Source organism: Lynx rufus, unplaced genomic scaffold (assembly GCF_022079265.1).
Source record: "Lynx rufus isolate CCGP_SWC_20201006 ecotype Redwood Valley unplaced genomic scaffold, mLynRuf1.p SCAF_2, whole genome shotgun sequence".
NCBI classification, from domain to species: domain Eukaryota; kingdom Metazoa; phylum Chordata; class Mammalia; order Carnivora; family Felidae; genus Lynx; species Lynx rufus.
Window position 1 is genome coordinate 118,712,990 of NW_025814834.1, and position 26,111 is coordinate 118,739,100.

At 49.7% G+C, this 26,111-nt stretch overlaps 1 protein-coding gene across 6 annotated transcripts; it reads right to left on the bottom strand.

Moving 5' to 3' along the window:
* Positions 1-870: 870 nt before the first annotated feature.
* Positions 871-25,741, bottom strand: BCL9 (BCL9 transcription coactivator). 6 transcript variants are annotated; one of them, XM_047083125.1, is made up of 10 exons: positions 25,638-25,741; positions 21,911-22,045; positions 19,691-19,782; positions 14,961-15,273; positions 13,645-13,739; positions 12,014-12,203; positions 10,973-11,126; positions 5,941-8,182; positions 4,418-4,678; positions 871-3,307 (listed from the first exon to the last, which is right to left on the bottom strand). In XM_047083125.1, the coding sequence occupies exons 4-10, from the start codon at positions 15,011-15,013 to the stop codon at positions 2,190-2,192; spliced, it is 4,113 nt and encodes a 1,370-aa protein (XP_046939081.1). In that variant the 5' UTR covers positions 15,014-15,273; positions 19,691-19,782; positions 21,911-22,045; positions 25,638-25,741; the 3' UTR covers positions 871-2,189. The 6 variants fall into 6 exon arrangements, with proteins under 6 accessions (XP_046939081.1, XP_046939080.1, XP_046939079.1 ...); XM_047083124.1 differs by having other exon boundaries at positions 11,027-11,126; positions 13,423-13,739; XM_047083123.1 differs by having other exon boundaries at positions 871-3,271; positions 13,423-13,739.
* Positions 25,742-26,111: the final 370 nt, after the last annotated feature.

A 26,111-nucleotide genomic window follows, 5' to 3' on the forward strand; every position in this document is an offset into this window, starting at 1 on the left:
AGAAAAACGGCTCTCAAACACCCTTCCCGGAGACAGAAACGGTCACAGGAAAAACTCCGGACTGTAGAACGCCAGCAAAGCCCAATTTGTCCAAGTTTGTCTGCAGCTGACTCCGCACCTGCAGCTCCTCACTTCTTCTCTCACCTGTGAACGAACACGCACACAGACGCCCACTCGCTCAGCTAAAAACGCCTAGGACCTAAAGAAATCCACACGCCGGAACAAATCCAAAAGCACAGAAACACGAACAGCCAGTCCCTCAGACGTGTACCTTGCAGGGTGCACGCTGCTGCTCTGGGGGGCCTGTGTGCGGTGGGGGATCGAACCCAGCACAGCCTGAGCAGGGCCGGGGGAGGGGAAGACGCCGACGAGCAGGCAGCGAGGAGGGGAGCCAGAAGGGACCGCAGAAACCCACGGACTGTGGAGAGCCGCGATTTGCAGGGACAGCAGGAATGCGTTGCCTTAACAAGATCCAGGGACATTTCACAGCTTATGCAAATGACTGCAAATCTACCTTCAGCCTTAATTACTTCACGCCATTAAACTGACTCTCACAGAAATTCCTGGGAAAGACCATTCTGGTAAAGAGGTGAATTGCAGCACTGGGGACGGGGGTTGCTCTTCTGCCGACAGCCTGGCTTTCACGACTAGGACAGGACCCAGTCTGGCAGGATAAATCCTCGGGGGCTTATTCCTCATTCCACCTCGTCCACAGGGAAGAGGCTTCACCTGGGCCGCTGTAGACTTTGCTAGCCTTCTTTTCCTCATCAGCCAACTCCCTACAAGGTGGAAGCCTCTGGGCCACTTGGCAACCACCATGCCCCACACCGAACAGCACAGGAACCCAAATGAACAAAAAAGGCAATTGGATTTTGTAAGAAACAATATATTTTATTTTTCTGACACCACAGCTCTGGTGAGTGGTTTTGTACCAAATTTAATGGAGGTTACACAGAACGTTTTACGCATGGGAGGGGGAGGGCAGGGGAGGAACCACAAAATTAAAAACAAAAACAAAAACGAAATCCTGGATAGCTTTTAGCATCTGTTCCACTCCCACATTGATAAAATTCACTTGGGAATTCCTAAGAAAAGGAGAACAGAAAACAAGGTGGGCAGGGAAGGGCGTGTCGGGGAAGAAGAGAAAGGGAGAAGACCGCCGAGCATCCCAAGCACAGGCCTTTCCCTCGCGGAGCCGGGACGACGCTCGGCCTGGAAGGCGAGGCTTTCATTAGATTTACTTCCCCAAAAGAACACCGTGTATTGCAGCTGCCAAAGGGAAAGAGGAGGAAAGCAGGGGTCACCAGTTGGGGGCGGGGGCAAGGGAGAAGGAGATACACTTAACCAAGGAGATGAGGGCAGGGTGGGGGGCGGGGAGGAGAGGGAAACTGAGAGAAAAACGTGAAGGTGGGTTTGCAGACTGGAAGAGACAGACCGTGCCGGAGAGCACTCGAACCAAAAAACAAACGTCCTAAGCTTCATTATTTTTGAAAAGAAAAATCTCCCCCCTCCCCCCACCCCTCGCTGAACTTAGTTCCTTTTTTTTGTGCTTTTCATTAATACTCTGCTCTGAGGTCGTAGTTTGGTTTTTTTTCTATACACTGGAGTTGAAAGAAAATAGTCCAAAGGTCTGAAGACGGATTCTCCACCTAAAGTAAACGGCCCAGCATTCCTGTTCTCCTCTTGTCCCAAAGACTAAAGTCTCTGCTAAAATCCCTTTTACAATATAGTACAGTACACAAAAAAATAAAGCCCAAAGCAAATAAAAAAAACAAACAAAAACAAAAAAACGAAACAAAACAAAAAAACAAAAACAAAACCAGAAAAGAATCCTGGGAGAAGCCAGTCCAAAGGACGTAAACATACAGAGAACGGTGCAACACATGACCGATGGCAATTCTCGAAGCACAGGCTACAGATTCCCAAAAGTAGGTGCCATCATGGGATACCCAAGTCCACAAAAATAATTTTTAAAAAATAAATCTTAAAAAAAACACACCTGTTGATTAAATGAATCATTTGTTTTCAGGTAAATCCATACATTCTCGAGTTCCCCCCTCCCCCAAAGCAGCCCTCGGGTCTCTGCTCTCCTATTGCCTGACCAACAGCACTCCCGGAACTCCCTCAAGGCAGCTCTCAGGACCCGGAATCTCATCTTGACAAGGATCGGCACATCCAATCTTAGCAGCTTAAAACATCATGTTTCCTGGGTTGCCAGGTCCTTGGCTGAATCCACCCATGCCCACGTCAGCGGCCATGCCCCGGGGCCTCATCTGTGGGGGGATCATGATGTTCTGTTGGGGTCCCATCATGCCCTGCATGGACATCATCATGCCTGGGGAGCCCACAGGCCCAGGGTGGGTGTAGAGCCCAGCAGGCCCCCGATCCTTGCCGGGAATCATGCCCACGGCGGCAGCCGGATTGCTCATCAGGGTAGGCTGGCCGGGCATTGTAGATTGTGCTGGTGACATCATCCGATGGTGAGGTCCCATCATGCCTTGCTGGAGAAAGGCTGGTGGTCTCATTGGGTTGTGGCCTGGCATGGATGGAGCCGTGCCAAGAGGGATGTCCGGAGTTCCCACTGGCCCTGGCCCTCCCATGCCAGGTAATGCTAGTCCCATCCTGGGGGCCTGTTCGCCCATCATCCCCTGCATGTGCGAAAACCCAGGCCCAGGCCCCTGGGGCTGTTTACGGCCTGGGACTTCCCCTCGAGGGAAATATTGCAGTGTCTGGCTAGGCTTCTCAGATGGAATAATGCGAGACAGATCAAACTCCGGGATTCCGGTGGCTCCAGGTCGGATGACCTCCTGCAGGTCTGGGTCTGTAAACACCGAAGGCATGCTGTTCCCCAGGACGGCGAAGGAGTCGGGACCCCCGGGGCCTCCAGGCTTGCAAAGTGCTGCATCTGCTGAACTCTGGGGCAGGGTGCTGGGGCGGCCAAGGGGGCCTTCTCCTGGGAAACCCATAGCTCCTGGGAAGCTGCCCTGCCCCCCACTGGGGCCGTTGTGAGGGAACGGAGCCTGCTGTGGAGGAGACTGTACTGGCGGGAAGCCCTGGGGGAAACCCATCCGTCCTTGAGGTACCATCGGAGGCTCCTGGGACCCATGCCCCATGATAGGATTGTGTGACATCAAGCCAGGCCCCATCGGGACCCCATGAGGAGGTATGTTGGGTCCCATGGCATTCGGAGAGGGCATCTGATTGGAGTGAGAGAGCGGCTGGGTCATTCCCATTGGGCTGAGGGTTGGCATCGGAACCACGGGGTTTGGACCTGAAATTCGAGGATTCTGTGTATTAATGCCCATCCCTAGAAAAATAAAGATATCAAAGGAATCACCTTAACCGAGAGCAACTTAGAAAAACTACAACAAATCCAATCAGCAACAACAAAAAGCCAAATGTGCAAGGTACTCTGTTGGGAAAACATACGTCACGAAATCCCTGCCCTCAACAAGATCGAAATGCATTTTGGAGCACAGACACCCAACAGCTCTATGAGAGGTTATATTTTGAGTGTCAAACTGTATGACGTAAGAGTATGTAGAAAACAACCAGGAAGAAAGTCTCCTGTGCGAAAAGTTACAAATTAATATGCAAACCAGTGTAGTCTTCTTCATTGGAGACATTTCATACAGAAAAAAAGAATCTGTCTGAAGTAAGTATGGTCCTCTTTGGAGAAAGAGGATTAATCAGTCCTACAAGTCCAAGAATTAGAAATGATAACAAGGAAACCAAACAGGCCTTTACCAAATGACATCTAGCATTATCTTTTTAGACTGCCTTACTCAGCGAGCATTTCACACTCTAGGGTGTATGAAACGTTAAAGAAACATAGCTTTTAACAGAGAGGGAAAGCATGCAGTTTCTACTATAGTCTCTGAGACATTTAAGTATTTGGTTTCTCTGTGGAATTACTACTGAGTATGGTAAGGACGGTGCTTGCTAGGAAATGGGGGCTTTCCACCATCTCAAATCCCATGGCTGCTTGTGGTTGGAGGCTGCCCTTCCAGAAAAACACTTAAAAACTAAAGACATCCAATCAGAATGTTAAAAGGAAACTGCTTTCAGTCTTGCTCCAGGAGGACCCTCCCTACTCTGACCCTCGACACCCCCCCACCACAAAAAGGGAAAAACGAACCCATCCAGGCACACGGAAGCATCAGAACTTCTATAAGTTCATTCTAAGAACCGTCAAGAAATCTGCTTTCCAATAAGCACGGACTGAGTCAAACTAATACAAAATTGCTATCTTCCTCTAGTGCAGACACTTTAATTCTATCGACGGTATTCTTTCTCAACTCGTTGCACCTCCACCCGTTGTCTGCAGCTGTCGACAAAGCCTGAAGTCTTTGTCGCGTGAAGTCTCTCTTTTGTCTAACACGGGCTCCGTATCCTAGCTTCCATCCTGATGGCTTACCTGGCATATTATTCATTGATGGCAAGTTGGGAGAGCGAGCTGGAGGGGAGTCGTCATCGGAGCTGGCCACAGTCTTGATGGCGTCGTGGTATAAAGGGGTAGAACTGGGCATTGCGAACTTGGACATTCGAGACATCATAATAGACAGTGGGTTCTGGGAAAGGGTTGGCTCGGGAGGCATGGTGTAAGGTGTACTAGAGGGAAGACTTCCAGGGATATTCACAGAGGCAGACTGGCTGGCTGTAGGAGGTGGGGGGCCACCTAGAAGAAAGCAAAATAAAACAAAAACGGGCAGGGAATTAGATTGCTCTTGAAGGCTATCGGGCCTATGATTATGAACTAGCAAGGCCAGGGATGCGACAGATGAACAGGACAGTGTTATTAGACCCGGGACACGAATCATCAGTCTTCTAGTCAAGATCTGTGTGTGTGCAGAGGGCAGACCGCAGCGCAATACGGAGGTGACGAATCAGCAGACGTGAAGACAAACACGCCAAGAATGGCTCAGACAGAACTTGAAGCTTGGGAAAAACATGGCTTACGGACTATTTCACTGAAAAGAACACGACGTAAGCGGGTCTTTCCCTTGCCGATCACAACTCAAAATTCAACTCCGGTATTTAGTCTGCTGTGGAGCCAGACTAGCGATCCGACCCCAGCCACCAACCCTACACATGCTCTTGATTAATTTCCACAACCAAAGCGTTTGAACAAAAAAGTTCTGAGGGGGCTGTCCCACCGTCCTGCTTTCATGACCCGCTAACCAATGGAGAGGGGCGCTTTAACTTGGTAGTATACGTTTTCTATCTTACTCGGAGTCTAGTTTTTCTCAAGTGGGGACAAGGCGGACCTAGTATTTACACCTCGGTGCTCATCTTCCACGGACCACCTCTGGTCCCATTCATAAAACCACCATCATCAGTGAGAGCTTCTCCTGGGAAGAAAATACTGATAAATTGCGGCTGATCTGTGAGAACAGCAGTCTACCAAAGAGGTTTTGGGAACTGCTTCTGTGGCCAACGTGTATTTACGAGAACCACTCAAATCTCCCAGCGGCCTCCCCTTTGTGCTTAGGATTATACTCAGAGCCTGTGGATGCGAGGGCAGCCCCCTCCAGTGGGTGGGCCTAGTACTTAAAGCAGCCACATTTACCCACCATTAAGGCATTTTATTTCACCAACATGTTCACCGTGCAAATGAAATTTGTCTGTGAAATGACAAATACTTCCCATTTTCTCCTCTTCCTTTTAACAGTCCCATCTGACACACATACTCTGCCCTGAGAGCCGTGTTTCTCTGCCAGGATAGGACGCCTGTGCCTAACCCCGTGGAAGTACCGACGATGCACCCGGCCACAGATACGTCCGTCTCGGCGGAGGCCACCTCCGAGTGCAGAGCTCAGAGACATGTCTCCGGGCACCAGCTGCATCAAATCAGGACACCAGCTTCCTCAAAGGACATAAACCAGGCTTTTGCAATCTCTGGCTCACAAGGGGCAACCGTGAGGACGCGAGCGTACTGACCTGACTCTACACTGCCCAGCATGGCTGGGGAGGCCATGGTGAGGGGTGCTTTATGGTTTGGAGGGATCCCGGGACTCTGGAGGGGAGGTTTTGGAGAGGAGGTCCATCCAGGTGACGGGGCAGGAAGTGATGGAGACTTGAGGTGAACAGGCGAAGCAGCAGCAGACCCCAAGACAGGGGGGGACTTAATGGACGCAGCAGCAGCCGGGCCCGCCAGCATGCCTGCCAGCTGCGATGGAGTCTGGGGGGACTTGAGGTTCCCCGAGGGTGAGCCCAGCATTGGTGACTGGACTTGGCACACCGTGGGAGACTTCAGAGGGTTGATGCCTGGGGAGTGCCCCTGGCTGCCTGCCGCAGATATATCCAAGGGCTTCCGCCCCAGGCCACGCTGCACTGGAGGAGCGGTGTTGAGGCTAGTGGGGTTACTGGAAGGGTTGAGAGGTAGTGCTGGCATATGACTGAGCCGGCTGTTAGTCCTTTGGTCGGGCCCGACTGGTTCTCTGAGACTCCGCAAGCCACTGTTGCTGCCTGGACCCTGAGACATGGGGAGAAACGGCCTGGGGCCCATGCCGTACTCTTGCTGGGGGTGCTCCCCAAACGGCAGGGGCACCATCTTCTGCTGAGCAGACAGCACGTCTGTGCCACCCGGGCGTAACTTCATCATCTCCTCAGGGCCCGTCCCAGCCTCTCTCATCTTCTGAGGTATCATCTGAGGATTGGATCCCATGTTGACGTTCAGACTGACATCTCCCTTCATCCCACCGGGAACCATCCCAAACTCCAGTTCCCGACCAGGGCCCATCTGCGGGGGCATTCCTTTCGGAAAGTCGCCCCGAGAGGGACTCAGAGGGCCCTCAACGGGTATTCGAGGGAAAATGGGACTGCTCCCAGGCTCCATGTGTCGCTGGGAGCCGGGGATCAGCCTGTTCATCTCCATGCTGGGCCTGATGCTTTCCATGCTCATCCCTGGGGGGAGGCCCAGCTGCTTCTCCGCCAGCTGCTGTTGAAACATCTCTTCGGACAATCCTTGGGGGTTTGGGAAGCGTTCCCCTCGGCCAGGACCACTGAAGACACCCTGGCCAGGTGGGAAGTTTCGACCGTCTGCGATTTTTGGCACATCGTCTGGCCAACTGACTCCAGAAAGACCCGGTCTCGATGCTGGGTTGGGGACGTTCGGTCCCTCCATTTCAGAGTTGATCATTCCCGCAAACCCAGGGAGGCGCATCTGGCTCCCTGCCATGTTGGGGTGGGGAGCCATGCCCCTCGGGGGCAGAGAATGAGGCATGCTGATCCCATCAGCAAAGGGCTCTGCGCCCCCCGGCCCCCAGCCTTCACCGGGGGCCATCTGGTATGGAGGGGGAGGCCCTCGGCCCACGCCCCGAGGCCCATGCTGATGGACCATCATGTCCTGGAGGGAGCACTGCTGCACGACAGCGTGCTCCTGCTTCCTCCTTTTCTCCTCGTAAAACTCCTGCTGCAGCTTCAGCCAAGCTATCTGCTCGGGGGTCATGTGGTCCAGGTGGTCAGGTCCCATGGGCCCAGACTGGGAGTTCATGGAAGGTGGAACCATTTCATCCGGAGAAAAGGGCACATCTCTATGTCCTTGAGGGCCAAATGGAGCTCCCACATCTGTCCGGGGCCCAGGTCCCTTCCCTAGGCTTTGGGATTGAGCCATCATGGCCTGTATCGGCCCTTCTGGTTTTTTCTGAGGTCCATCTAATACCCCAGTGTTCTGCTGGGGTCCCCCACTTTGTCCTCCTGTGAATTCTTTCTCGTCGGGGAAAAGCATCCGTTGGATATCTCGGAGCGTTTGTAAGGAGCGCTCCCGGTGCTCCAGCTGCTCCTGAGACAGGCCATCGGGGTTCTCTCCCAGCGCGGGGGGCTCGCCACTGGACGCTGGTGGAGGTGGGGCGGCTTTGGGATCTGCTGAAGAGCTACTGCTCCCCTGGGAGACAGGGGTCACCGCTCGGTTATTGGGTGTCGAGTTCGGCCCGGTACCATCTGGGGGCAGTGGCGTGGAGCTGGCGGGGCTGCCCCCAGGAGGGATCAGTTTGTTTTCTACACCAGGACTGTCCCGGTCCAGAGGACGCGGGGGTGCAGCAGGCTTGGGTGCTGGTGCCGGAGTGGGCGGGGTCGGCTGCAGCCTGGTATTCTGGGAAGAATTCTGGTCCTGGCTGGCCGGAGCTGGGGGCTGTGGTGGGAGGGGTTTCGGATCATTCCGAAGGGCAGATATCTGTGTGTTCTGAAAACAAACGAGATTTTAAAAAAATCATTGGTAAGTTGTACAAAGAGGCGATGAAAACGGCAAGGCACGTTATAAAGGATTTGTCCCCGTCACATAAATCTACTCTGACATTTGCTGTACAGCCCCACTCTGGACATGGGGACGTTCTGATTTTTTTCTTTCCCTTTACTGTCAAATGGCATCCTCTTTCCCGTGCTGAAGATCAGGTTTCAATAACTTTATAAGCATGCCAGGGGGAGAGCCACTCTGCCAAAGTGAATACATTTGAGTATCTATTTCGAGGAACAGGTTTGATATCGCATGTACCGTGTGTTGCTGATTCAAAGAGAGATTAGTTTCTTGGTATGTGGGAGGCTGTACCTAACACCTTTTCTTTTCCCCGAAAGTACGACTGGGTATGCAGACTTCTCACTGTCAATCAAGAGGGCTGATGTTTTCAACCGAAAGAGAAAGTCCCTGTCACCCACAGCTCTGTACTCTCCCAGCTGGAGGAAGCAGGGAAGGCCGCTCAGTGTCGGCGTCTCCTCTGGCAGGGGGACTATCTAAGTACTCCTCTCCTTGAGTTTCCAGGGGGCCTGACATCTCTGGTTTCTGTTTTCAGTTTGTGATCACTGATTCCATATTCGATAAGAATTTGTACATTAACTGTAGTAAGATAATCCGCAGGCAGGAAGCGTCCGTGGAGAAATCTGAGGCTATCTAGCTCATGGTGTCTCTCGGTCTGTTCTTTCCAATAGTCGGCAGACCGCCCTTTCTATAGGCTGGATGATAGCCTCGTTATTATTTATTAAGTACCAGAGCTACACTAAGTCCTGCAATAGGTGACAAGGATGCTGTTAGTGCCTGGAAGAGGGACGTGTGTGTCCTGGGTCTACACCCTGGTGCTGCGGGAGGTACTGGAGGAGAACCGAAGGGCCCTGCCTACAAACCCCAGCTCAGGGATCTTTCGCCAGGCTCCAGGGAGCCGCATGATCCGTTTTTTGATGTTCATTCGCTCCTACTTGTTCACTCAATCCAGCCTGCGTTTCCAAACCCCTGCCTCCCCACTGACTCTCTGGAATGGTTCCCTGTGTGCACATTTGTACACGACTCGTCATGTGTATCTCCGCATGGAACAGTTTGTGTTGCATAAACACAAAGACTATCCTCGGGTGTTCCCGTTCTGTGAATATGTATGTAAATGTTTCCCTTGCAGGTAGCCACACACATATGTCTGCAGACAGAGACCGGTTCGGGGAAGGATGGCTAAACCTGCGAGGGCTCTGTGTGCTCCGAGTGTCTTCCATGTCCCCGCCTCCCTCACTGGAGCACGGAGGTCACCTTCATCCTCCTTCCAGTGCCATTTTAAGTTTGCCTTTGGTGGCCAGGTTTTGTTTGTTTGTTGGGGGGGTGGGCATGGACTCTGTCATGTGACCAGAACAGAGGAAGCACTTCAGTGCCACTTTCGATTTCAGATTTGGAGCAACGGCAATCTGATTATTCCCAATTCCAGCTCCTTCTCCGACTCATTTCAGTACCAGAGAAGGTGGAGGTGAAAACTGGTACAATCTGTCATCCAATCCATCAAATGTTAGTCTGCACTACAACGTACCCTGTGCATTCCAGATAATATAAATCTTAAACATTATATATGTGTATAAAAGGCTTAAGTATCAATTAAAAAACATATATATATATAAATTTAAATATTATGTATGTCCACCTCTATCCTTCTTGACTAGAAGAGATGTATGAGCAGCGCGAAATGCCTTTTCTAAGTCTAGCAAAGCCCAAGCTCTGCTACGTCAACAGAGAGGGGCTTCGTTGATAAACGACATAGATGAAAACTTTATCTTGAATTGCCACTCCAGTCATTTAATGTCACTTAACTGTTCCCATGTCGAAGACCCAACCCAGCGCTAGATCTTAGGCTTCCTGAAAGCAGGGACTGTGTCTGGAACCTCTTAGTGTCCCCACGGCACTCGCCAACACCTGTCCCAAGAAATAACTTTTGGTTCCATCTGGAACGCTGTCTTGAAGCAACCATAGCATGCTTTTTCTAATGTGGTTTGCAGCAGGCACTTAAGTTCCAGACAGGAAACAGACTAACGTTTATTATAATTTTGGAAATATCAAGCGATTAAAAGCACTCAATGGTCCTCTCACTCTGAAATACATGAGGATCATTCTGAAAGTCACTGAGACTGTAATTATGGTATTATCAGCATGTGTTCCAGGACTGTGGCTTTAGTTATTCCTTTTCTGTTCTGCAACTAACTCAAGAACGTTTGTCAGTTTTTAGAAACCTGTCCCGTACACAGGGTCTGAAGTCAGCTTTTCCCAGAGATGGTTAGTTAACATGAAGGAAATCTAAGTCTCCACATAACTCCTTTTTTATTGTGTCTTTCTCTCCCAGTAATCCATCAGTATACCAGCATGCTGATAGAAAAGGCCGGTATAGGGGCGCCTGGGTGGCTCAGTCGGTTGGACGTCCGACTTCGGCTCAGGTCATGATCTTGCGGTCTGTGAGTTCGAGCCCCGCGTTGGGCTCTGTGCTGACAGCTCAGAGCCTGGAGCCTGTTTCAGATTCTGGGTCTCCCTCTCTCTCTGACCTTCCCCCGTTCATGCTCTGTCTCTCTCTGTCTCAAAAATTAATGTTAAAAAAAATTAAAAAGAAAAAAAAGAAAAAAGAAAAGGCCAGTACAGTGTGATCCGCCTGAAGCCACACAGCGCCAGGACTAGGTGTCCAGAATGCAGCTTACACCATCAAGACTACCCTCCCTGCCAATGACATTCACCGTCTCCCACCTGTACAGCTGCTGTAGAGCCTTTAAACCATACTCCACTTCCAGAATGGCCTACCAGAGGGGCTGTGCTTCGCTCTGTCTTGCTGTTAGAGATGTTCTGGATGTGGAAAGTGACGATAGTTTCAACCTGGCCCTTCAACACAGCTTCCGCAGCTCTGCAGAGACGAAAGAGACGCATACGCTAGGACGTGCTTCTATTTCACTACCTGTAATTCCAAAACGTTTTAACCCCAGACTGAACTTGTACAAGGGGAAGGAAGGCGGTTCCGTGTAGACAGCCACCAGAAATGTTGAATAAGAATCGAGAAACACAGGGTTTTCATTATCTGTGTGTATCACTTACCACCAGACTTCTGAAATCTAATGACAGCCATTAGCAAATCTCAAAAGAGGCATGTAAAAAACCTGAGATTTTCTCCTTCAAACCAATGTCCTGTGGTAGGTGTGTTTTTATGGAATCCTAGTTCAAAATCCCAACCACGAATATGAAATCTCACAATACCTAATGATACTCTAAGGCTGTCAAAATTCACTTTGTATGTATGTAAGGTACAGTCACATTTTTTATAAATTAAATAAGTAAAAAATCTGCTGGTCCATCCACCAGAGACATAGGTACCAAAACGTTCACCATAGTTATCTCTATGAACTCCACGCAGATTTTTCTTTTTAGTTATTCATATTTTCTAATTATTCCAAGATAGACCTGTATTACTTGTGTTATTTAAAAAAGGATGCTAAATCACAAAAAAGTGTATATTGTGTAATTAATCTCTTTTATGTTTAAAAAAGATCTACATGTATATTACAAGCATAAAAAACTTCTGGAAGGAAAGCCCAAGTATCATTAGTGGTTGCCTCTGGGGAGAGAGGGTAAGGAGGTTTAATATTTTATTTTACTTTACCCCTTTCTGTCCTGTTAACTTTAAGTGATCATAACACAGTCAGGGGAGGGGGGAAGGAGTAGTCCTCAGTGGGAATAAGAACTTAGGTGTCCAAACACACAAGCCATGCCAACAGCAAGACACAGCCATTAACTTACTTATTGGCCATCTCAGTAGAAAACACATACACCACTTTGGCGGGAGTCTTCTGAGCAGGTGTGGGCTCTGGGGCAGTAGTCTGGCCATGGGAGGGGGTGGAAGACCTGGGGGCCGTAGCATTTGACGGGGTCATCGAGTGTGGCGTGTGCTGGGAATCCTGGGACTTTATGTGGTCAGCAGAATTACATTCTAGAAGAATGAAAAGATCCGCGTCATGGAGAGAATAAAACTTCTTCTGCCAGCATTTATATAGCACAAGCCCACCTTGAGAATTTCAAGGAGGAGGCACCTTGCTAACAGGAGACCTCTAATTTTAAAAACTCTAACACACTTGCCCCGAAATGATGAATTACAAAGCACTCCTCCCCCACCTCCTTACTTCTCTAAGGCGCATCCTTCAGATATCAGCGCAAACATCCCTCCTTCCTGGAAACCTTTTTGGAACCTCTTGGACTGGATGCCCCTGTGGGTTGAACCCATAGCCCCCACATTCTCTGATTTCAGCATTTGTCCAATTTGATTGTAATCATTTAACGATGTGCCGTCTAGGTGTGCTCACATCCTCGGGGACAGCAGCTGCATCCGTCTTGCTGACCGTGGCCCCCCAGCACCCAGCACAGCGCTGGCACTCATGACAGGCCTCCCCACAAACACCCGAGGGAGGAACGAAAGACGGGGGACAGTCACCAGGTTTTCATCTCTAATTTGGGTTGGGGGCTCACACTTCCTCTCCTGGAATGCTAACTTCATGCTCTGGCCTACAGTTAGGATTTTTGGTTTTACACTAGGAGGAAAAACAACCAAAACCACAGCCATTGGTCCCACATTTCTCCTGGCTGGCTCCACTGTGGGGCCTCCCCTATGTCTCCCCCAACGTAGCCACTCATCCTGCCACACTGAAATCAGCCGGGACAAGCCCACACTAGTGCCAGCGCTAACCCTCGTGCCTACAACGCTGGCAAGGTGGGAGCCAGAGAGCACAAAACCCACGTCTTAGAGGGTGAATCTGACAGAGAAAAGGAAGGGACGCCAGGAAAACTGCTCGAGTGCGGGCCACTGGGGTCGACAGGCCGGAGCTGCCGGTTTGATTCTGGAGTATAAATAGCACGGAGGCCAGACACATCCACAAGAACATGGTTAGGACCACGGAACGTCCTACTGTAACCCCCAGAACACCTGCATCATCAAGAGCAAGAGCTCCTCAACAACGTGGTTCCACACTGCTCTTCACAGTGAGCAGGAAAATGAGAAGAAATGGTTCCCTCTTAATAAGCCGTGACAACGCCTGAGTCTGATACCTACTCTCCCCACTCGGCTGCTATTAGGCTCTCCGGCATCCAGCAATGGCGGAGGCCTTCCCTCGGGAATACCTACTTCCCTCTGAGTCTCAAAGATCTTATAGACATACCTTTAATGTCAGAGTCATCGTTTGGAGTCCCAGGATCTCTCTGATCAAAGGAGTCGGCGGAAATACTTCGCTCCCTTTTCCCCTTGCCCTTGGCACCATTTCCAGCCCCATTCTTCAGCCCCATGCTCCCACCTGGGCCAGGGGGTGCTTTAGGGGTATGGCCCCCACTCTTGGAGTCACAGGGGGATGGCTGGGATTGGCTGGCTGAGCCCCCCTGTTTACCCTGATTGGAGAATTTGGAATCCAGCTGGGGGTTTCCAGATGGGGACATCACTGTAGGGGGACGGACCATCACCTCCTGCTTTGACTTAGGGCTACTAAAAGAGACAAATAATAAAGAGAGATCAGATGCCGGATACAGCTGGGCAGCCCAAATCAGGAAGAAGCAGTTTCTAGGAGCGGGTCAAGGAGACACAGAGGACTAAGTAACTACCCCACCTTTCACCTCGGCTCCTTCCTCACCCCCTCCAACCCCACTCTCATCTCGGAGCTATCGACAGAGAGGAGGGTCAGGCAGAGTGGCCTGCCAGGTCTCAGGAACCCTAGAGTCACATGGGGACCCATCTCTAGGGCTTCTGTCAATAAAGGACAATGGTTTCTATGTACATAGAGAAGTGACTCTCACACTAAGACTAGCTCAGAGTAAACAAACAGGCATCGTTAAGATCAAAATACTACCCACCCCCTGGCTGATGACAAGGAACAGCTGTAACGAGAGCCTAGCTTCCCTGCTGGAAAATACGAGCAAGACCCGGAGAGTACACGAGGAAACCCGCTGCTGAATGGCAGGTTAGGGAAACTCTGCCAGACACGAGTCCCTCAAACAAGCAGTATCGCACGCCAGAGCAGATATGCTAACCAGTGCCCCAAGGGATGTGGAAAAAGTTCTTTCAAATATCCATTTAAGGGGCCCCCGGGTGGCTCAGTCAGTTGAGTGTCCGACTCTCGGTTTTGGCTCAGGTCACGATCTCACAGTTGGTGGGTCGAGCCCTGTGTCGGGCTCTGTGCTGACAGTGTGGAGCCTGCTTGGGATTCCCTCTCGGATCCCCCCACCTCACCCCCCCCTCCCCCGCCTCTCCCCTGCTTGTGCTCTCTCTGTCTCTCTCTCAAAACAGAGAAAAAAAAGTTTCAATTTAAGTACTGTGGAACAGAGGAGAAAGCTTCACAGCGGGAGTCCAGTCCAGGGCTGGTGTTTTAGTCCTAGGATCTCAGGCCTCCTCACCATTCCAGACCTCGGCTTCCTCACTCGCCAAGGTTAGCACATGGTGCTGGGTGAACTCTAAGGTCCTCTCCTTTGCGCTTTGGGGAGGGGGCGGGGGTGGAGAGGCGCGGTCGGAGAACAATGGGCGGAAGAACACCAACGGACGTCTCTAACAGAAAGCCCGATGGCACTATAGCCCGTTTATTATTCTGTTTTCTCCTCTTTTCCCCACTCGAGTCTCATCTGTGTCCAATCCAAACACACCGTTCCCTCAAGGAGTGTTCATGGTCCACCTGCGACACCCCCAGGGGGCAGCCGGGCGGGCTCTAGCCCTTACCTCTGTGTGTTTCCTGATGGAGAGTTCCTCACTTTGGGGTTACTGGAATGCATTGATTGAAATCCTGAGCGTGCAGTCACAAACAGGGATGGGCTCACCGAGTTCCTCTCGGGCTGCAGCACAGACAGCTGCTGAGGGCAGTGGCGGCGGCCGGCGGCTTGCTGGGCGCGGCCCTCAGCGCTGGCCACCTGTATGCCTTTTTCCTCTTTGCTTTTCTCTGCTGTGGAAGTGGGTCCTTTCCCCTTGCAGCTCCGGCATCCTCTGGGTGTGTGCCTCCTGCTGCCAAAGGAAAATCTCGCATCTCCAGGGCACACTACGGGAAAAGGCCACCCAGAAAGACATAAAACACCCTTACAACAGGATCAAGGTTACAGTCTAGCCAACTAGACGCGGCGGCTACATCACTCCTCGGCTTCCAACAGGGCCAAAGGGGGAGCGGTGTTCATGCTCTGGCGAGAAGGCAGCTAGAGAGTGACAGGACTCTCTGCCAAGCACACGGGCCTCCCACCAAGTATCATGTACCGGGCGTCGGCAAGCACACAAGAAAAACATTTCATCTTCAGCCATATATTCTCCCTTACGTTTCTCCACTTCCAGATACAAACCCGCCCAAAACGCAGGTTTATCTGCTCTTTTCAAAACAATGCTTTGAAACCACAGGGTACTCCCAAATCCATAGCAACTATCCGGTGTTTCGCCTCTGATGGCAGACAACGGCACTGAAATGTAGCAAACCCATCCCGATTTCAAACCATGAAACAAATTAATCTCTGTTTATATTCTCGGGACCTCAGGGTGGGGAGACATTGGAGGAGGTCCTTCTGAGATCGGCTGCTGAGCCAATACCAAATACAATCAGTTCTGCCCCCTGACTTCCACGATCTTTCTATTAAATTATGCCAAGGATGTGTCTGGAGTTCTCGCTGTTTAATGACAGGGACCGTAGGCATGGCTAAGCATGGGAATGATCCATCATACTGAAGGTAAAAGAACATCTTTGGAAGCTAAGATAGTTTTTGAGCCAATTTGCAAGGCTAATTTGAAGCATAAAGGTCAAGAAAATATTCCCAAACCTAGCCAGAGAGCAAATGAGAACGCCCTTTACTTCAGGACGCCTGGACTAGTTCAGGGACAACCAAAACCCACTTTCAGTCACTGATCCTTCCAGGGCAGTTCCAATATGGTTTTCGGGTAACCGCTGTCCCCTCTACTCTCTTCTGATAGCTTGGCGGGACTTCTGATAGCTTGGCGAAGGGGCCCGGGACTGAGATAGAAGGATGTAAGATGCGGGACTCGTGGCTGAAGAATCACAGGGAGGCAGAAGTACCTCGGGTGTTACCACTTACACACACTTTGTGGGACTCCAGAACCGGACTGGAGATTGGGAGTTGTTACAGGTTTTGGCGCCGAGTCTGATCACGGTCAAGGGTTAAACATCCATGCCTTCCTTTGGAAATCTGCAATAGTCCCAGCTATTTTACCTGAGACGCTAAAAGGAATTTATGGAAGTTCTCAGTGCACACAATTACTTTTTTTTTTTTTTTCTTTTTAAATGATGAAGTCAGGAAAAACAACTAGAAGAAAATGGTATGGAATGTTTTCTATGCCGACCTCGGGGGGAAAAACATCCCAAAAAAACATTTTGGTCTTGATGGTATTTAAGGTTGTACTTTTAGCCCCCACCACCTTCAGCTTTTTTTTTTTTTTTCAGTCTGAACTATAAAATTGATCGTGGTTGTCAAGTCTGACATACATAATCATAAACCATTTTGTAACCTCTCACTAAACATCAGGAATCCCTGGTAACATACAAGTAGCTACTGAATCTTGCATGGACAAAGCCATCAGAAAACATTTACCTCAGGAACAGAAAAGTAGTTACCACCAAATAGTCCCCTTCTGTAACTTCTGGTACTTTCTGTCTGCATCACACATTCTAGCACTCAATCATATGTCATACTGAATAGTCCTATGTGTATGTTTTATCTCCTTATGAAGAAAGACTATGTTCTTTGAAGACAAGAATCTTGTTTTCAAGTTCTTTGGCTTGTCTATAATACTCAGCATGATGTACTAAGATGTGATCGGACCCTCAGTGACATACTCCGTCTGCTTCTCCCAGAACAGAAACACCTGGCATTTGTGGTACACTTTCTCCAAAGGAACTCAAAACATATTACAAATATCAAATCGCCTCAATCTGCCAGGCCTATCTTTAAAAAAATATTTTTTTAAATGTTGATTTATGTTTGAAAGAGAGAAACAGAGTGTAAGTGGGGGAGAGGCAGAGAGAGAGGGAGACAACAGGATCCGAAGCAGGTTCCAGGCTCTGAGCTGTCAGCACAGAGCCTGATGCAGGGCTCGAACTCCGGAACTGCAAGATCATGACCTGAGCCGAAGTCGCTTAACCGACTGAGCCACCCAGGTGCCCCAGTCTGCCAGGCATTTCTGATGAACTGGTAGCAAAGATGATTTCTGATAATAATACTGTGAGCACACAACACTTTTATCTTCAAAGTACTCCTAAAGACAGTTTCTTATTCTCACGAGTTTCTCAGCCTTGATGGATGGGCATTTTACAGGTGAATGGAGGGAGCACATGTGAACGGTGTGCATGGCTTCTTCCCAGGTTTGCAATCGGTTCTCCCCGACCCTACTCTTCATTGAAGCCACCTCCTCACCATGACCTTACGGGCGGAGAGACAGCATGAAGGCTGAAGCAGGCATGTGGACTCCCTGACTGACGGGGAACAAAATCCCGGGTTTTCAAAACCCCTGGATGAGCCAGGGGAGTAGTTGAAGTCAGTCACCCTAGCCTTAGCCCGGCAAAAGAATCCACCAAGTGTCTCATCATATAGTTCCAAAGACTACAATTTGGCTCTTGGGGGCCTACATTTGCAGGCTGGTGCTCAGCTGTCATTTTAAGGACTGGAAAAGGTCTTCCACAGAAGATGATTCATTACAGCCACAGAGAAACTTTTTCCTCCAACAGAACTCAGGCTTCCAACTTGAAGATCTATTCATTCAATGCTTCTCCCTTTTCTTCTTAGCTCATATTTAAAATTCTTCCTAACGAGGTATCAGGCACTCTTTCAGGCAAGGCCTGTACATATTAAGTCACTGACCACAGCGCCGGGAGGCAGGTACCCCCACCTATTTGAGAGGTGAGGAAACTGAGGCTCTGAAACGTTTAGCCGTTCGCCGGAGCGAGTTGGGTCATACATGAGTTAGTCATATGCGAGTTAGTCATACTCTAGTAAGTGGGAGAGCTGGCATTCGGCCAGGCCCCCGGCTGTGCTCTTCATCACTGTCAAGATGGGGACTTGGTGGACAAGGTGAGCTAGCGCCTGGAAGACAGCGCTTGGCGGCACAGTATCAGCCTCTGGGTTAACTGGTACTACGGCGACCATCACTGTCTAGCAAGCTCACTCGCTTATCCTGCCCAATGGCATATCTTGTTCCTCTTCAACTGTCCCCTTCCACCCTGCCCTCCCCTCTCTCAGGGCACGGTCCTGCCCAGGACTTAACAAGGAGAAAAGAAGTCACCAGGCAGGACGTGACGTCGTCCTCACCACCAAGTCTGCAAACCTGTTTTCACGGTGCCCACCCCCTCCTTCTTCTCTATCATCGAAACAGAGAAAATAGCCCACTTTTCCTCAAAGGTCAGTCCCGCCACAGGTGGTCTAGACCCCATCCCTTCCAGCTTTCCACGAGCACGCTCTCTCTCTCTCTCTCTCTCTCCTTGGGTCTTCCCCGCTATCTGGTGCGTGCTTCCAGCCACCACGCAGACACGTGGTATGTCTTCCAGCATTGAACAGAGACCAAAAAATTACAGGAAAACAAAGCATGTTGTTAGTCCCTCTCAGAGCCAAGTCTCTCCACAGAGTTGACAAGACACGTGGTTTTCCCTTCCTTACTTGCCGTTCACCCTTTAACCATTTTAAACTGACTTCCACCCCCCACCCCACCCCCACCCGGATCACAGAAACCACTGTTTTGGTTAAGGTCACCACTGGCCACTTTTGTAACCTCATCGGACTCCACCTCTTAGTCTGCCAGCTGATCACCTCCTTCTTGGAACTCTCCCCTCTCGGTTTCCAGGCCACCACACTTCCCTGGTTTCCCTCCTGCCTCCCCAGTCGCTCTCCACCTGCGCCCTGTGCCAGCCCCTTCTCCACTCAGCCTCTACGACTCAGAGCTCCTCAGAGCTCCTCGGCACTCTTCTCTCCCCACTCTGTAAGCTCTCTCGGAGCCAATGACTCCCAATTTCCCATCTCCAGCTCGGCTGGCGCCCCGCAGACCTGCACACGCAGCCATCACCTTGACGTCTCCCTAGATGGGAGAGGAACTCTTCATCCCTCCCCAACGCACCTGCCCCTCAGTCTTCCACACTGTGGTCAATGGGACTTTCGTCCACCCAGTCGGTTCTTGCCAAAAACACGGGAGTCGTTCCCGACACGTCTCTCCCTCACCACAACCCTCCGTATGGAGTCTGAATATTTTTGCCGAATGCCTGAAATCTCGGCTTCGGGATTTCTTCTTCAGAAAGGGAAGGCAGGGGTCAAGGGTGATTTGTTTGGTCACCTCTGTGTTCCCAGTGCTTACTACAGCACCCAGCATGTGGTGTCTGCTCAAAAAATATCTGTTGAACAAAAGCCGAAGTTTTTCCCCAAGATCATCTTTCTAAGCCAGCCAGGTTCTCTAGTGCCACCATCCATCAGGCTACTCACCGAAACCCCAAGGGTCACGATACCGCAGTGCTCATCCTGGAGGTGAGGAGCTGGGGGAGTCCGGGAACCCCTTTCTCAAAGGTGACCCTCACCTGGATGAGGATGAAGAAGAAAAACTTCTAAATGGATTAAAAAAAATTTTTTTTTACATTTATTTATTTCTGAGAGCGAGAGACAGAGCACAAGTGGGGGAGGGGCAGAGAGAGAGGGGAACACAGAATCCAAAACAGGCTCCGGGCTCTGAGCTGTCAGCACAGAACCCGACGCGGGGCTCGAACTCACAAACTGTGAGATCATGACCTGAGCCGAAGTCAAACGCTAACTGACTGAGCCACCCAGGTGCCCCTAAATGGATTTCTTTTAAAAATCCACTATATCGTGTTGTCACTGAACACCTTAAGAGAAGAACAGATTTCCTATTTATTCTAGAATACTAGATTGAGAGGCTGTTGTCACCTCCCAGGTAAAGGGAATCAACTTCCAATTTTTTAAAGAGTGTGTTATCCAATCTGCAGACATCTCAAGGCCCTAGGCCTTGGGACTCTGCCTCTTCCCCAACTGCACGTTTTATTTTCAGCGACTGGTGAAATACTAAGAGCAAATAAAATCAGTGTTTCTATTTTTTAAATTTCTGGGCATTTGGTAGGAGAAAAACACCCCTCCCATTTTTGCTTCTGTCCAGTCCTTGTTATTAGGGAGAAGTGAGAGCTGGCTGGGAAGGCGGGAGACACACAACTGGAGACATGATGCCAAAGGCACAGAGCGACGCAGCACAGTCCTCCCCCTTCTCAACCAGGTTCTGCATCACAAGCGTTCGGCAAGCACAGTTCACATACTTTCGGGAGAACTTGGGGCCAAACAACCTGGCCAGATGATTTCCTCTGACTGAGTGCCTACTGTGGCACAAGGCTACATTGACTTGAGCTAGGTAAGTCAATAAAACAAGCTACTGGTCGAGCAGGACAATTTCCAGTGTGAGTCCTTGTAAAACAGAATTAGAACCCTGAGCCTCCCCCCTTTGCCCAGATTTTATAGTTCTGAAATTGCAAGGAAGAACCAAGTTCCAGACTGTTCTAAGGCCACACTACCTCGGAATCTTTAAAAGGAGACTCTACAAGGTGGTCACAATGTTGTAAAGAAATTCACAAGTTAATCTGACCAAGCTCAGAACCACCTCTACAATACCAATTTCCATTCCTCCAATGATCCTTTCCCACTTTCCTGCTCTAAGAAGTCAAGTTTATTACAACTATGTCATGTTTAACAAATTTCATTTCTACACTATGACCACTGCTCCATAAAAGGCAGAGTATCAAACTTAGAATGTGGAACGAAAAGGCCACAGGATTCCATTCCTAGCTCATTCTTGACTTCTGGCATGCCAACTCCTAACAGGCTTCCTTGCAGAAAGAGTACACAACAGGAAGAAACACTCTCTCTCCAACATGTGGGGGAAAGACAACTAGGCGATAGGCATGTGCAGAAAATCTTGGTCCACACAAAATACTAACATTGTGTTTTCATACTCGAAGGGTCAAAATGCCTCTAGTGCCCTGCAGGCCAACAAACCTTAGGCAAGCAAATAAACATTTCTACCAAACTAAAGAGTCTTGGCAAAATGTAAACATTCAAAAATGAACTTCAACTATCATTTGGAATGATGGCCACCCAAAGTAAAATGTCAGCACAGATGTCCCTTCTTTGTGAAATTCTCCTTGATTCCCAGCTATCCCTAGGCATGTCCTCTGTGGCCCTTCAGCGTCATACTCACAACACTATTACACCTTATAAACTGTATCCCTGTTATGTGGAGACACAGAGCCCCCTGAGAAAAAGGGTCATCATCTCAGCACCGGATGCCCAAGAGAAACTCAATAAATACTGAGTGATCCAAGGATTATAATGAGCTTGGGGCTTAAGTTTTGCTACCTTTGGCTTGTATTTACACAGACCAATGAAGACACGCTAAACACCTGTTTAACGTCTTCCCACCTGCCTTTCCCATGAGGTGAGCAATTGCAGAAGTCCCTGCTCACAGGAAAGTATAAGGTGACTACACTTACAGTTTAGACTTGCATTCGACTTGATGACCTTTGCCTTGGGAACTGTTACAATAATGAACAAGTGGAAGGTATAAGAGACCCTACAGAAACAGAAACAAAACTCTAAAATACTCAGAGTGAATTGCAGAAGTTACATGTTCATCATCAGGTTCTTTACCTTTCGAGATGTCCGATCTGCTCTCTCTTCTACATTGGGACACGGAAGAACTTTCCAAGAATGAGCTCTGCCTCCCAAACAGAAGGGAATTTTTAGGTCAAAGTGGAGTGACACCAGCTAGTCCCACATTGAGTCCTACAGGGACGAGAAGAATGGAGAAGTTCATACCCCAATTCACACCAACTGCAAAGAAAACCACCCATTCCCCAATGCTCTGTGGCCAACAGAGTATTTGGAAGGAGTAGTGAGAAAATAATTAGGTCAAAAATGGAGAATGAAGGCAAACCACTAAAACTCAAAATGCAAGGAGACGGAGCAGCACAGCCCAAATCCGCCCCCCTGAAGACGGGGCTGTTTCGCAAAGCAAAACCCACCAGACGTGAAAGCCTGATGCTAATCATCGTTTTTACTTTTCTCCACAACCAAGAATAGTCACCAACAGGCTGCAAAACGAACTTTTACTTCATACCTTCTTTACGCTCTTGGATTTGGCATGATGGAGATGTCAAAAAAAATACTGCAAAGCTTTAACTGCGAGTGGCCATAAGATCATTTAATTTTCAAAAATCAGCTGGTCTAGGGCAGGAGCCCTTAACCTGGGACCCGCTGCCTCACATGGGGTCTGTGGAGAAACTTGGTGGCAGCTGCGGACTTACTGGGGGGAAACGTCCATCTTCGTTTGTACTCACTCACCTCTTCAGCAAAAGTCAGCACTGCCTTCAATTGTGAAGGGAGGTAACGACCCGTGATAGTATTAGCAACCCTGTGACTGTCACCAAGACAAACCACAGGACATTTTCATGTCACATTATACTTGCTGCAGATACTTCAACACAATATTTACTCATCGCCAGTTCAAAATTACAGTATGGTTAGACCTGCAGCTACATTTTGTTATTTAATGTGTTAGAAAGAAGCATATGTATTACTATATCATAACTGATCAACATTTTGATAACTGTTTCCATGTCATTTGTAAGTCCATGTGTTTCATTTTATGCACTTTAAAAACACAGTTCCCAAAAGAGGTCCTATATTTCATTAGCCTGCCAAAGGCGTATGTGGGGCATAGGAGGTTAGGAACAAATAAAGTTGCTCTGGGACAAATAAAGTTTCTATAGACTAACAGCGCAGTCAACCAAGGCAGACAGACAAGTGGGTTATTCCACCAACAATATTTCATAGTTGAAGAAAATTAAGGCACCATGAAGCCAAGTAACATGTCCAAGATCACACAAATTCAGGGCAGACATCAGTCTAGGTGAGCATTCACAGCATGTACATTCCTACTCTCCATGGGGACCTCTCCTTACACTCTCCGATTGTCATCACTCTAACTTCCTCGTAAATGGAGAAGAGGTATCACCTTTCAAAAAATCAGTAGGAAACCAAAACCCGGATGATAGAACAAGACAGATGCATAAGGTACTCCTTTTTGTTCCTTGATCAACTATGCTGCCATGATTGTTACAAAAGCTGAAAGTCGTCTGTTCCTGAGAGAGCAATCTTTTAGAAGTGAGAAAAAAGTTGGGCTACATCATCTCTCATTCTCAGAAGTGTTCAAAGCAGTTTACAGATAGGCATTCACTTGTTAAGCAATGCAATGTGTTATGAGTGGTCAGGGCAGTGGGATCCCCACTTCATCAATGGGAAAACTGGAGAATAAATATGAGAGATTGGTTCAAAGTCACAGAAGTCAATGGGAAGCCAGCTTCCTGATTCCAAGTTCATGGCTCTAACCACCATCCCAAGTCACCATGATCAAATAATTTAGTTGGTTATAATGCTTGTGAAACTTCTGTATGTTTTCCCCCCTATAAGCCAGAGAGCATTTTCTTTTGATTCACAGCAGCAGACACTTCTGAAGGCTATGGGGCAAATATCCCATAGAACAAATTCTAATGTGCATAAGTACTTTTTCACCTATGTTAGTCATCTAAAAATCGAGGTCAGGGATCCTGAGCTCAAAAGCCAAGTTACATACAACTTGCCTTCTAAGAAGAGACCAGTGTGGAATCATTCCTTCACCTTTTAGTCAATGACCTCCTTACCAACCTACCATATCTTGTGGAACTATTATCATCTAACATTCAACACTGTTACTACAAAATAGCATTCTAATGGTTCAATCATAGATCCTAGGTCCAAAAACTGTGAGATGTCACCCCAGCCCCAACTTTGCCTTAGATTTTCTCTTTTTATTCAAACCACCTATTATTGGAATCCTCATTCTTCAAAGCATCCTTACATCAACTAACTTGTCCTTTCATGAACTCATCTCTGTCTTTAATAGCTTGGGTCTTTTTTCCATAGTTAGTAAGCATGTCTTTCTTACATTTGTACTTAGGACCAAAACGTTATTCACAGTAGCATTAATCTCTTGCTAAAATCCCGAACCACTAGTACCAAGACAAAAAACCAAAATCAACAGGGCAATCATGTTGCACAATCTCCATGAAGAGTCAAACTCACACATGACTGTTACCCGCCCATAACCTTTTGCCCCTCCCAGGCCCTACCTCTCAACTATTTTACTACTCATCCTTCCTATCTGCTACTTCGGACTCATCATTTTGTGCTCTGTGCACAAGAGTCCAAATCTCTGGTCTAAGAATCAACACTTAATTCTTGAATATTTCAAATGCTAGTTATCCACCACACATCACTGATCAAAATGTATCTCTTTATACAGCCACCAAATCACCAAATCACTGAAGTCACGGCCAGGGAGCAATCCATGTTTGCCTTAACCAAAGACTAACTTTGCACCAATTCCATCCCACCTTAGAGTCTCTCTCCACCAAGAGATACTTATGCCTATTTCTCTACCTTGTCCAGTAACTTTATTCGTCCCTAACTGGACTAGAATTTAGGCTCTAAGTCCTTCCTCTTTATCACAGACCAGGGGGCCCTTGGAGGACAGATTTGAGGCCTCCTCCTTCAGGCTTGAGAGCCACCAGGTGAGGCCCCCAGCGACAATATTACAGGCCTCTGGCCCTTCCCTCTGAACATAATAACCAACCCTGCTGTTGTTCTCCTTAGGATATCTCCATTTCACCAGGCTCACCCAACACTAACCAGTGACATCTTAATAGTCTTTGCAACTTTCAAAGGTCAATGGCTAGGGCTCCACTTTGGAAATCACTGTTGTGTCCACGACCCCCACAATGACTCAGTGACCTAGACATCACCACCTCACCTACTGGAGCCCTTTACTACTCATACATGTTTCTTAGCTTTCACTTCCCCTCACCCTTCAACAAGTCACTGGCCTGCAAAGTCCCCTTTACCTCTCTATCCACCTCCGGGGTCTTACAGACCCCACCAAACTCAACCCGAATTCCCTTATTTAGCTCTCCATCTCCCCCCTCCAAAGCCCCTCCATCCCCGGACCTTGGGACCGTCCCATCTCCTCGTTCAGCCTCTCCAAGCACTGCTTGGGACACAACCTCTAAAAAATCGAGAGATGCCGCGGTCTCTTCCCACTGCTCAGTGAGCGGTGGGCAAAGGACGACCCCCCTCCTCCCCCACAGGTTTCTCCAGACTCAACTCACTAAATCCGCAACCTCGACCCCCGCCCCTTTTCTCCCCTCCCCCCCAACCCCTACGGCTCTTCGCGGCTGTGGCCACCCCTGCCCCCAAACCGGCTCAAAACACGCGGACCCGGCCCCCCCACACCCCCGACTCCGGCCCTTCCCCTCCCCCTCCCCCCCGAGGTGCCACTTACCCCCGAGGCGGGAGTGGGGGAGGGGAGAGGAGGAGCGGAGTAGGGGAGGAGGTTTCGGTCCGGGGCGGCTCTCAGCCCCGGGGGGCCGGGGCCGGGGCCAGCGGCAGCGGCGGCGCAGCGTCTCCCCCCGGCGGCGGCAGCGGCGGCGGCGGCGCCGTCCCACTCCCGCAGGCACACATAGGCTCCATTGTCCGCCGGCGCCTCCCCCTTTCCGGCTCCCCCCTCCCGGTCCCGCCCCTTCCCCCTCCCCTCGGCCCTCCCCCAGCCGCACCGCGCCACGAAAGGTACCGCCGGCCCCGCCTCGGACGCGAGCGGAGAAGTGCCCCCTCCCCCGGCCCCGGCGTCCCGCCCGGCGGGGGACTGGGGACTGCCCCTCCCCGCCTCGGCGCTGGGCCCGCCGCCGGGAAGGGCCCGCCCCCCTCCAAGGGAATGTCACTTGTTCCCCCTCCCGGAACGCGCGCGATGGTACCAACC

Excerpts from the sequence above, each read along its gene's own strand:
- BCL9 (XM_047083118.1), bottom strand. The coding sequence starts at position 15,013 with ATGCATTCCAGTAACCCCAAAGTGAGGAACTCTCCATCAGGAAACACA. Across the intron at positions 8,183-10,972 it reads GCTCTACAGCAGCTGTACAG|AACACACAGATATCTGCCCT; the intron begins GTGGGAGACGGT and ends GTTTGTTTTCAG. Across the intron at positions 4,679-5,940 it reads GCTGGGCAGTGTAGAGTCAG|GTGGCCCCCCACCTCCTACA; the intron begins GTCAGTACGCTC and ends GCTTTCTTCTAG.